The 11545-nt window shown below is 38.3% G+C and overlaps 1 protein-coding gene across 1 annotated transcript; it reads left to right on the top strand.

Moving 5' to 3' along the window:
* Positions 1–156: 156 nt before the first annotated feature.
* On the top strand, positions 157–8839 carry Rfk (riboflavin kinase). Its single transcript, XM_004862532.4, has 4 exons — positions 157–529; positions 1439–1590; positions 5467–5569; positions 6181–8839. Exons 1-4 carry the CDS (start codon positions 448–450, stop codon positions 6309–6311), a joined length of 468 nt encoding a protein of 155 aa, XP_004862589.1. The 5' UTR covers positions 157–447; the 3' UTR covers positions 6312–8839.
* Positions 8840–11545: the final 2706 nt, after the last annotated feature.

Genomic DNA, 11545 nt, shown 5'->3' with positions numbered 1-11545 from the left:
CTTCCGCGCCCCGCAGGTTGAAACCAAGGTTCCACCCCAGTTTTCATCCTTTCCGGCCGGGAGAACCGAGGTCTCCAGGACGCCAACTGGGGCGGGGGCCACGGCGGGGCGGGACGGGGCGGGACTACGGAAGCCGAGCAGGAGCGAGTCGTTCGGCCGCGGAAGTGTGAGGCTGTGAGGAGCCTGGCGGAGCCTTACAGTGCAGTGGTGCGTTTCTAGCCGCGGGTCCTGTCTCCGCCCTTCTGCACTTGCCCCTACTTGCCGGGCGGAGACGCACCTCCTGAGTCGCCTGGCGGCATCTTTTGGGTCAGAGGTCTGAGGGATCTTCCGCGGTGCCCACCCGGCCGGCGGACCTCTCGCGCGTGTGCCCGGCTGGCCCGGGGTCCGGGCTCCACTTCCACGGCGGCTCCCCCAGACGCACCCGCCGCTCCCCGAGCGGACGGCGTCATGAGAAGCCTGCCGTACTTCTGCCGCGGCCAAGTGGTGCGGGGCTTCGGCCGCGGCTCCAAGCAGCTCGGCATCTCCACAGGTGAGCGCGGAGCCCGGGGCCGGGTCACGTGGGCAGGGGGACCCGGCAGAGGTGACCCGGTCCACGGTGTCGCTCCTCTCCGTTGGGGCGGAGGACCTTTAGTCCGCGAGCAGGAGCTCCTCCCCATTCCTGGCTCCGAGCTCCCCGAGTCGATTCAGAGCAAGAAAGCCGAGACAGGTCACAGAATCCCCCGTCCCACCTCCCTGTCCTGTTGGGATAGAGTTGGCCAAGCATGGCAGTTTACTTAACCTAGAAACGTGGTGTGGGCCAAATCTGCCGGTCTCTCAAGCTGACTTTAAAATCTAGACTTAGGATAACAGCGTCCATTTGATAAATAACACAGGAAGCTGGAGTGCCACCTTTTATTTTTGGTTTGACTACATTGGTTTTAGTAATCGCGACTTGACTGCTTAATTCATCGCTACAGATACCTACTTGGGCTGTCCTTGACCATTTAAATCGTTCGTTTGACTTGACGTTTAGGTTTGTATATTTTAAAAGTAAGACTTTTAATAATTGAGAACATCGTTTTTATTTTTTAAATATTAAGAGGTGCAGTCTCCTTATGTTGTGCAGGCTAGCTGGGTCTCACACCTCTAGATGGGACTGTAGGGCCACATGCCTCATTTCATTTGTTTTTTAACCTATTTTTTCTTCTACCCAGATTTGTTTTGTTCTTTTCTAGGGGGTGGTTTGAGAGAAATTTAGACACTTGCCTTGTACCTAATTCCTAAACTATTCACATGAAGAGAAGAAAGGAAGCTAAATAATATAGAAGGATAGATTGATCATCATAGTCAAGGCCATAATAATTGTGAATGTAATAATTTACATTAGTCCTTCATGTGATTTTTACACATATTTAACATGAAACTTACTACACTCGGAATATTTCCTTCTGTTATTTAGCTAACTTTCCTGAACAAGTAGTAGATAATCTTCCAGCTGACATATCCACTGGCATTTATTATGGCTGGGCCAGTGTTGGAAGTGGAGATGTTCATAAGATGGTGGTGAGCATCGGATGGAACCCATACTACAAGAATTTGAAAAAATCCATGGTAAGAATCACATTGTGCTCTGTGACTGAAAATCAGATGGTGATTGAGTAATTTGTAGTGTTAGATACACATAGAATTCATTAATGGTAATCACAACATAATTAAAACAATTTTTGGTGGAATTTAAAAATGAAGTATTTAGTTACTGCTGTATTTGAATTTCATTTAAACAGCTTAGAGTTGGAGCGTAGTTTGTTTTTTTTCCAGTGTTGGGAGTTTAACCTAGGGCCTCAAGCGTGTATATGCTCTACTCCTGAGCTATATCCCCATCCCATTTTCTTTTTTATTGTTTTTCTTTTGAGACAAGGTCTCACTAAGTTGCCCAGGCTGCTCTGGAACTTAAAATAGGGCATGGGATACCTTACCTGGCTGGATCACTTTTAATCCCTTCTGACATTCTCTGCCTTTTTATTAGAGAGTTTAATCCATTTACATTTAAAGTAATGCTGATAAGGAGGGATTTCCACAATGATGTCTTTTGTTTTCTAATTTTTATCCATTTCTTCTTTATTGCCTTTTTTTTTGGTGCTGGGGATTGAACTCTGGACCTTGCTTTTGTGAAGCAGGCCCTGGACTCACTGAGCTAAATCTCCAGCCTGCCTTTTTTTTTTTCTTGATGGTACTCAAAATTCCACACAGGGCCTTTGCTCTGCACTGCCCCCCCCCCCCCCCCCCGGGATTATCAGCATGTACCCTCACAACCAACTTTTAGTTGCCTACCACGTTTTTTTTTTAAGTGACATATTTTGATTCCTTTCTCATTTCCTTTTGTAGATTTTCTGTAGATAATTTCTTTGTAGTTACCAGGAGGATTACATTTAAAATCCTTAAATTCTAAAAGTCTAATTTGAATTCATACCAATTTAACTTCAATAGCTCACAGAACCCACAAATTATGTTTATGTATTGTGCACCCAATAACATAGATTTTTTTTTTGTATGTTTTCCAAGTCGTATGTACAAAATAAGATGTGAAGTGACAAACCAACATTATAATGATAGTTTCATAGCTGAATGCAGTGGCACACACCTCTGGTCCCAGCAACTCAGGAAGCCAAGGGAGGAGAATCACTAGTATGAGGCCAGCTTGGCCAACTTAGACCCTGCATCAAAATGAAAAATAAAAGGGTTCTTGCCTAGCAGGTGCTGGGCCATGGGTTCAATCCCCAGAACCAGCATAATGAAAAATAATAATACTATTTTAATTGGTCATGCATCTTCATTTATTGAGAATAAAAGTAAGGTATTTAATAAAAGCATGTTTCATAAAATTGAACTTGCCACAGTTAATATACTTCATTCAGAGTTTAATTACTTGATTGTCTTGTTAAAAATCAAATTACAGGAATAGTGCAAATTTTTTGTTTGAGTTTTGCATTGCTGGGGATCAAACCTTAGACATGAGGTCATGTGGTTGTTTTAGGCAAGTGCTCGACCACCTACAGCTTCACTACATTTCTGGCTCATCTGTTTTTAAATTCACCTTGAGGGTATACTCTTTCTGCCGTGCTTTCAACTTTTTTCACAAGATTCCTACAGCTTAAATGTTTTGCTAGATTTGACTAAATCTTTTGTAAGCCTCTAGTGTGTGTCAAAAACAGATTTGAAGTGATCTAAATTTTAACTTCTTTGTGAAGTTGGTAAGAGAAGTATGTCACAGTTGAAAAACTACAAAGCTAAGTTCTGGTATAAGCAGTAATAAAGACCCAGAATTCCTTAATATTTTGCTTAGTATTTTACTTAACTTCTGAATAGTAAAGGTGATAAAAATTGTTGGAGGAGATAAAGAAAAAAGTTGATAAAAAAGCATACTGAATACTGTTCTGTAGAATGAGGAAGATAAAAAGGGAAGGGAGTTTATCCCAGGATTAATTTTTCTTATGAGCTACTCAGTTAACAGAAATAATACCATTGAGCCAGTTAAGGAATGCCTTACAAGTCTGTTGATAAGAGAAACTCAGTTTTTCACTGGTAAGATATTGAGACATTTCAGGACTTTTCTTTTTGGTTTTGTCTTTTGTTTTTTTGTTTTTTACTTTGCATAGTAACAGATAATCTGTGATTCCTATTCAAGTTTGTGCTCTTGTTTTAGAAATTGTGTTATCTTATTGTTTTAAGGAAATTCTTAATATAGTCTAGATCCAGTTTCTTTGTTGGAACTATGAATTATGTATTACAAATTTCCTTTACTTCATGTCGTGCTTTTTTTGGTTACTGTTTTTCTTGTTTTGCAGTGCTAGGGATTGAATCAAGGACTGTGCACGTGCTAGGCAAGCACTCTACCACTGAACTATATCCCCAATCCAAAAAATTCTTAATTTTAATATAATCTAGTTCATCTTTTTTCTTATATGCTTGGTTAGTGTTTTTAATAATTTAAGAAATTTAAAAGCTTTCTTTACTTATTAAATTGATTTTGGGGTATAGTATACAATAAGGGTCAAAATTGATTTTTTTTTTCCTCAGTTGGATATGGAGTTGGCTCACATCATTTATTAAAAATGTAGCTTTCTCCTCATAGTACTGCATTGTCTTTTTTGTCGTAAATCAAGTGACTTTACATGTGTAAGAGTCCAAAAATATATTTACACGTATTTGATCTGCTTGTCTGTCTGAGCCATTACCACAGGGGGATCATAATTTCCATAGCATTATAACAGGTCTTAACTATCTTGTGTGAGTTTATGAGTTTTGTTTTCAAGATTTCCTTGGATAATTTTGTCCTTTCTATATAAGGTTTAGAATAGTTTGTCAGTTTCTTCCATTTAGAATTTCGATTGGGATAGCATTGAATCATTGTATCATTGTAGGAAGAGTAGTAAATCAGTTTAGGGAGGACTTGACTTAACTTTCTTTTTTTTTGGTACCGGGGATCGAACTCAGGACCTTGCACTTGTGAGGCAGGCAACGGCACCACTGAGCTAAATCCCCGGCCCCAGGACTTAACTGTCTAATCCATCCTACCCTGCAAGTGCCACAGATCTTTCAGCTGCTACTCCTTTGTCTTGAGTGTATAAAAGATAGGGAACAAGAAAAGAATCATAAAATGAATTTGTTACCCTTATCTTTAAGGGTATCTTTTTTTTGAAATAAGCATATAAAGAATATGTACAAAGTGATTTCCTTCTAGATAGACAAAGTGGACAAGAATATTACAGCCAGCACTCCATAATTACCTCCGATGAACATGACCTTGCCCAAACAAGACCAAAAGGATACAAAAGACTATGTTACGGTATTTTTTTTAATAAAGGAAATGAAAGTTGCCTTAATCTAAAACTTCATGTAATATTTCCTTCTCTCATTTGGATTGAATCATATTCAAGTGTACAATATTAACTTGCTAAGTTAGTTTAGAAAGAATAAACACATCTCATGTATATTTTAAATAGATCGCTTGTAATTTTTCTTAAGTATATTGCTTTTATTATGTTGAATGTGATTTAGCTATTCTAGCAGACAGGAGATAGATACATTAATTTTAAGGATTTTCTCATGTCATATGCTTCAAAACTTACCTCAAAGTAGATATTTCTAAATAGTTTACACTTAAACTGTCCAATTTCCAATGCTACCATCATGTTAAGCTCAGCTGTCTTACTTCTGTTTGGTCTTTCTGCCTTTTGATCTCTGATTTGCTCTTTAGGGGAATCTACTAAAACTCAAATGATTTATCTGAACTGGAGAGATTTTAAACAGCAGATCATGTGTGATTTGTGGTGTAACATACCAGTTTTATGTGTAAGGTTGGGACAGAAACAGGAGTGATGAAAGTCTTTAAAACTTTTACAAGAATTGTTTCATTTAAATTAACTCACTATAAATATGAAGATGCATTTCAGATTTCACATTGCCTTTCATCATTTTTGGCTATAGGAAACTCACATCATGCATACCTTCAAAGAGGACTTCTATGGGGAAATCCTCAATGTGGCCATTGTTGGCTACCTTAGACCAGAAAAGAACTTTGATTCTTTAGGTAAGCTCTTACTTTGATCTTTAATATTTCTACTGCCACAGCTATTACTAGTAGTAATGATAGTAGAGCATATATTATTTGAGCATTTAATGTGTGCCAGGCATTGTTTTAAGTGTCTCCCATGAGTAAATTCCTTTATCCCCACAACAACCTTATGAAGAATTACTTTGCCCATTTCACACATGAGAAAATTGACACAGAGATTATTTGCCCAAAGTCCTTGTCTTAATCTTTTAGTTAAGATTGCATACAAGACGGGTAATTTGTGAAGAATAGATATTTATGTGGCTTATATCATATGTAGTTGTGGTACCCTAAAAGTCCAAGAGCTGGGCTTTAGCATCTGGTGAGGACCTTGTTGCTGTGTAAGGGAAGAGGTCACATGGGAAAACAGAGCAAGAGTGCCAGAGAAGTGCTACAGAGAGCTCACATTTATAACAATACTACTCCTTTTTCTTAAGCCTGAAAAAAGGGACAGGGCAAATATTTATTGGGCATTTACTCTATCAGAGGTGTGACCAGCCTGTGATGTTTTTAGGGGAGGCTAAGCAAAAGAATAGTAAAACATTCATAGTTTCTCATTACCTTTATGTGGTATATTCTCTCTATAGAGTCACTTATTTCAGCGATTCAAGGAGATATTGAAGAAGCTAAGAAACGACTAGATTTGCCAGAACATTTGAAAATCAAAGAAGACAACTTCTTCCAGGTTTCAAAAGGCAAAATTATGAATGGCCACTGATGAAAAATTACCGTATTTATTCATGTGCTGTTTTCTAATATTTCACTGTTCTTAATTATGAAGTCATGCCGGGGATTTAGCTCAGTGGTTCCACCGCCTGCGTTCCAAGCGCAAGGTCCCGAGTTCGATCCCTGGTACAAAAAAAAAAAAACCACTACATAATTATGAAGTCTTATCTTAGTTATATTTTAAAAGTCAAACATTTCCCTGTGCTGTGAATTAGCTTAAAGTATACAGTAGTGTAGAGTTACCCGACTGTGCTTCAACTGTTAAATCATCATGCTGTGTTTCTAAAAAGCTTCTTTTAAAAATCAAGATTCTTCTTTATGTAATATGAACTCCACTAGAAAGATACTGTCTTAGAATGGAAATAAAATGTACTATAAGTATGGGTGAAAAGGCAAGTCAGTAGTTTGAGAGGAAAACTAATTCTCATGGTAAGATACCAGAATGTATGTACTTGTGTAGCATATGCTGCTGAACAGAGAAGACTTATGAAAGTCAATGCCTTAAACAGAAGTTTGATAATTTATTATAAACCTTAGTAGGAAGGTCCATGCTGTATTTTTGATATTTTCTACCTTAATATATTATTACATACACGAAGAATTTTGTAAAATTTGGTTTAACTCATTTCCCTTATGAGTTCAGTTCATTTCGCTGTCACCATTTTTTGTGTAGAGTTCCCTCAATTCTAAGTGGCTTAGATCCCCTCTGCCTATCAGTTTGTTTATAAGGCAGTAAAATGAGTGCTATTTTAATTCTGTAGCTCTCATTTTTTGTGTTGGATAATGTTTTCTTATTAACAGTAGATATTCTTGTTCTTCAACATTTTTCTTGACATTGGTTTTTTCCTTTTAACAATTTTAACAGTTTTTTCCATTTGAAATATCGTACATCTGTACACTTAAAAGAGATTGCCCTTGTCCCTGCCATTCCATTTTTCATACTATGTGAGCAGTGATTAAGTATGTATCTGTATTGCTTTTTTTTTTTTTTTTTTCAGTGCTGGGGATTAAATCCAGAGCCTCATACACTAGGCCAGTGATGGCAAACCTTTTAGAGGTTTCAGTAATAACTGACAGCCCGTTTTGGCACACATGCCATAGGTTCATCACCATTGCATTAGGACCAATGCTCTGCCACTGACCTACACTCCAAGCCCGTGTATTGCAGTTTTAGGAAAAACAAACCTCATCTTTAGGCTTCCCCTGGATTTAAATAAACACATAGCCTTTCATTATAAGTGCTAGTTTCTTAGCACGAAGTGCTTATTTTTCCCCCTTGGGAAACTGTTTTAAGAGCCAGTTAAACTATAAAGTAGTTAGCAGGTTATTTATTTTTAATGTGATTATATATTCCAGAGTAAATGTAAACTGTTGTACTTATGTATGCTCAATATAACTTAATGCTAATGTGGTGAGTACTTGGGGCTTGAAGGAAAGGTATAAATAAAAATTTAGTTAAATAGTCTTCACACTTTGCATTTTCCCTTTTCCTGACTTTTGGCCACTTGAGTGGCCACTTAAGTTTCTTTAGATACTTCAGGAAATGAAGGTTACAGATTGCTTTTTGTCCCCTCAGATTGTACAGTGAATCATTGTTCACTATGGTAATAGATTTGGCAGGGGGACAGGTTGGTGGAGAAAGGTTGAAGTATATAGTAGGTAATTTTTAAAGGTAATTCATTTCCCCTAATTATTGATGTTTAATAAACATTTATAAAGTACGTTGAAAAACATGTAAAGTTACCAGAAAAAAGGGATGCATGTATAAATTCAGTTAGATTGCATTTTACTTTTTTGTTTGTTTGTTTAGTTTCTGTGACAGGGTTTCACTGTGTAGTCCAGGCTGGCCTTGAACTCAGTACCCTAGGCTAGCCTCTAAACTTGTGTTCCTCCTGACTCAGCCTCCTGAGTGCTAGAATTACAGGCATGCACCACCACACTCAGCTGCATTTTGCTTTGTATTGTATGAATTTATGACAAACAGTGCAGTTTGTGGCTTTTTCATTTCTTTATAAAAATATTTAGGATTTTTTTTTAATGATAGTAAGGATTCACCTCAGGGGCTTGTGCATGCTAGCCAAGCACTCTGCCACTGAGTTACACCTTCTCCCCCATCCCCTACCCTGAAAATACAATTTTTGATGGCAGAAATCCCATGTTTGTAAGAAGCCTCAATTATTAATGACTTTATGAAGCAAAGTTAAAAACAAATGTGGAAATGGTAAAGACATATTTGTATTTAGTCTGAGTAGCCTGTTGCTAATTATGTTCTCATTGTGTGGAAGTTCTTTGATATCTTGTTACTTTACCTTTCATTAAATAGCCATTACTTTTGAAAATTATACAGTATGTTATTTAGGAGTTTGTCTGCACTTTTAACAGTTTTATGTTAAGTGATTATGCATTGTAAGATGTTATAGTAGTTCCAAAAAATAAAAAAGATGTTATAGTAGTTCCATTGTGATTAGTCTGAATGTTTTCAGACCTTTAAATAAATCTTGACTGAGTGATTTTTTTTTCTCTGCTTGTGTCAATTTGAATCTTTTATTTCTTAAGGCTTCTAATTTGTTGGCTGATTTTTACCTTCAGATATCTTAAAGGTTCTGAATAGCTAGGAAAAGGTGGCAGCTGTGGAGAACCTAACAAGCACTGGTTCTATAGTCAAGGGCCTTGCTTTTATGGGCTGCAGTTTTTTATGCCTGTGGCAGTGATTGAGTTTTATTTGGAGAACATTCACAGGACATCAGTGCTGTTCAAAGATGAGAATGAGAGTTCCCAGTTATGCTTTGGAGGTAAAGCAGCCAGAAGAGTGTAAGTAGGTGTGGCTCCCTTATGTAATTCCTGCTCCAAAACACAATGCTGTGACCTTCACGACTTGTGCAGTTAACCCCATGTGCAGGAACGCGGGATTCATTTGCCTGTCTCTGGGCACTCAGCGCTCATCTCTAGAGTATGTTTATGGTAGTTACTTTTCTCTCGTTGCTGAGACAAGATACTCAACACCCAAAGTTAAAGGGGAAAAGGTTTATTTACCTTACAGTTCATACAGTTTCAGTGCATAATAAGCTGGCTCCAAGGCTGGGATGGCAAACAGGTATCACAGAGGAGAAACAACATGGCCAAACGAAGTAGCAAAAGCAAAAGACTTTAACAGCTTCTTCCTGCCCCTTTTATCTTACTCAGACTACTTAGGGCAGGTACCACTCACACCCTTAATCCTAGTGCTTTGGGCCTAGCATTGCACCATGAATCAATCACAGGCTCTAGATTCAGCCACCTCCAAAATAGCCTATGACCACATGCGGCTCAGTTTGTGGGGACATCTAGACACAAACCAAAACAATGCTCATCTTCAACAAGAAGACTTACCAGCTTGTAGAGTGATCATGTAACAACTCCGAACAGATGTAAGCAGAAGTTTCCTTGGGATTTTTTAGAACAGTTTTATTTTCCTGTTAAAATTGCTAGCCTTTTCCTGTTCCCCTCTTACTTGGAAAATAGATATGAAGTGGAGACTTGATCTGACTGTCCGAGATTGACCTGGGAAACAAATATACCCTAACCAAAAGAAATCCTACAGTGAAAGTCAGAAACACTCTGCAAAGATGGCAGATAGGTATTACTAGATTCAGAATTTTGAAATTCCTGAGCAAAGAAAAAAGTATCAAAAAGTTAAAATGACATAGTTATATAAAACTTGGGCAAAATCAGGTGCAGAGGTGCCTGCTAGTCCTAGCACTTGAAAGGTTGAGGTCGGGGAACAGAAGCCCAGAAGTGCAAGGCCAGTCTGAATGACAGCAAGACCCCATCTGAAAAAAACAAAAACTGAACAGGGACTGGGGTGTGCAGCTCAGTGCCAGAGCACATGGGTTCAGCTCCCAAAATAACTGTATTTGAAGGGTGTTCAGAAAGTTGGGAAATGTAGGATGGATTTCTTTTCCCAAATCTCATTACACATATATATGGGGGACCCTCAAGTTACAACGGGCCTGACATACGAACAACTTGGGTGCATTAGGTTAATGAAAGATTTATCTGCCTCTTGTTATCTATAGCATGTACCCAGGTAAACATCCAGATCTCAGCTGTATTGACTTCACATTCACAACCAACTTCAGTTAAACTAACCCTTGGGAACTGATCAAGTTCATATGTCAAGGGTCCACCGTGGTTTTTTTTTAAGTGCCAGGGATCAAACCCAGGGCCTCAAGCGTGTCAAGCAAGCACTGTACCACTGAGCTACACAGCTAGTCCCTTGAAGAGTTTTAATTTCATACTCATTTGTGGTGAAAAAGTTTTTCTCATAGCAATTAGGATGAACTCATTTTTAAACTGTATTTGCAAATTTCATGCTATGTTTTGGTTCAATTTCAGACTTTACAGATAAAGTACTTTCTAATTTAATGATCCCAGCATATATGCACACACAAATGAAGTGAAGCATTTCTTCACTGTCAGTATTTTCTGTACTTTAAATCCCTCATCTAGCTAGTGGCCATTGTATTAGACAGTAACTACAGAGGTCTATAAAGTCTGGAAATCATAAGTAAATTGTACTTTTTTCAGATTAACGGTTACACCTATTGCTTTAATTTAAGGCATATTATCTGAAAATGTAATCACCATATTGTCTGGCTAACTTTAAAATGTAACTAACATACTGGTAAAACCTTTTGTTTTATCTAAAGGTATGTAATCCATAGTGTCCTCCTTTAATTTAAAGAAAGCTCAGAGCTGATACCCTGTCACTATAGTTAAAATGATCTAGAACTATGGTTTTCAGAATGCCGCAAAGAGCTCTGAAGCTTCGTAGAAGTCTCTTGGATGATGGGCAAGGAAGGAGATCTGCCTCCTTCTCAGTCTATTTAAATTAAGGCAGCACTCTTCACTGTCTTAATTACATGAGCTCTACAGAAGATTTCCTTGGATAAGAATGCTTCTGTTAAGAAATACATGAACTTCTGCTCGATTTAGTCCACTTGATTCCTCCTTCCTCGAGGTTCTTGTCTATTTTCATATCACCAGTTTCATTTTATACATATAATAGGCAGCCCCTAAGCACTTGTGGAATCAGGTGGTTATGAATTCTGGGAGAGTCTGTCTCTAGGACATGAGAGGATTCTCAGGTGTGACTTCTGCTTGGATCACTGTAAACAAATACTTGATGCTGAGTCACTCAAGGGAATTTCAGGTTCATTTCAAGTTTCCTTGAGGCCTTTCTGAGCC

This window comes from Heterocephalus glaber, unplaced genomic scaffold (genome assembly GCF_053883595.1).
Source record: "Heterocephalus glaber isolate CG9 unplaced genomic scaffold, H.glaber_assembly_v1.0 deba00001481, whole genome shotgun sequence".
NCBI classification, from domain to species: domain Eukaryota; kingdom Metazoa; phylum Chordata; class Mammalia; order Rodentia; family Bathyergidae; genus Heterocephalus; species Heterocephalus glaber.
This window is presented reverse-complemented; position numbering and strand designations above follow the sequence as displayed.

What these genes read in the sequence shown, in the direction of transcription:
- Rfk (XM_004862532.4), top strand. Translation starts at nt 448, where the DNA reads ATGAGAAGCCTGCCGTACTTCTGCCGCGGCCAAGTGGTGCGGGGCTTC. An exon ending in GCAGCTCGGCATCTCCACAG is followed by an intron (nt 530 to 1,438) that starts GTGAGCGCGGAG and finishes TCTGTTATTTAG; the next exon opens with CTAACTTTCCTGAACAAGTA. An exon ending in AGAATTTGAAAAAATCCATG is followed by an intron (nt 1,591 to 5,466) that starts GTAAGAATCACA and finishes TTTTGGCTATAG; the next exon opens with GAAACTCACATCATGCATAC.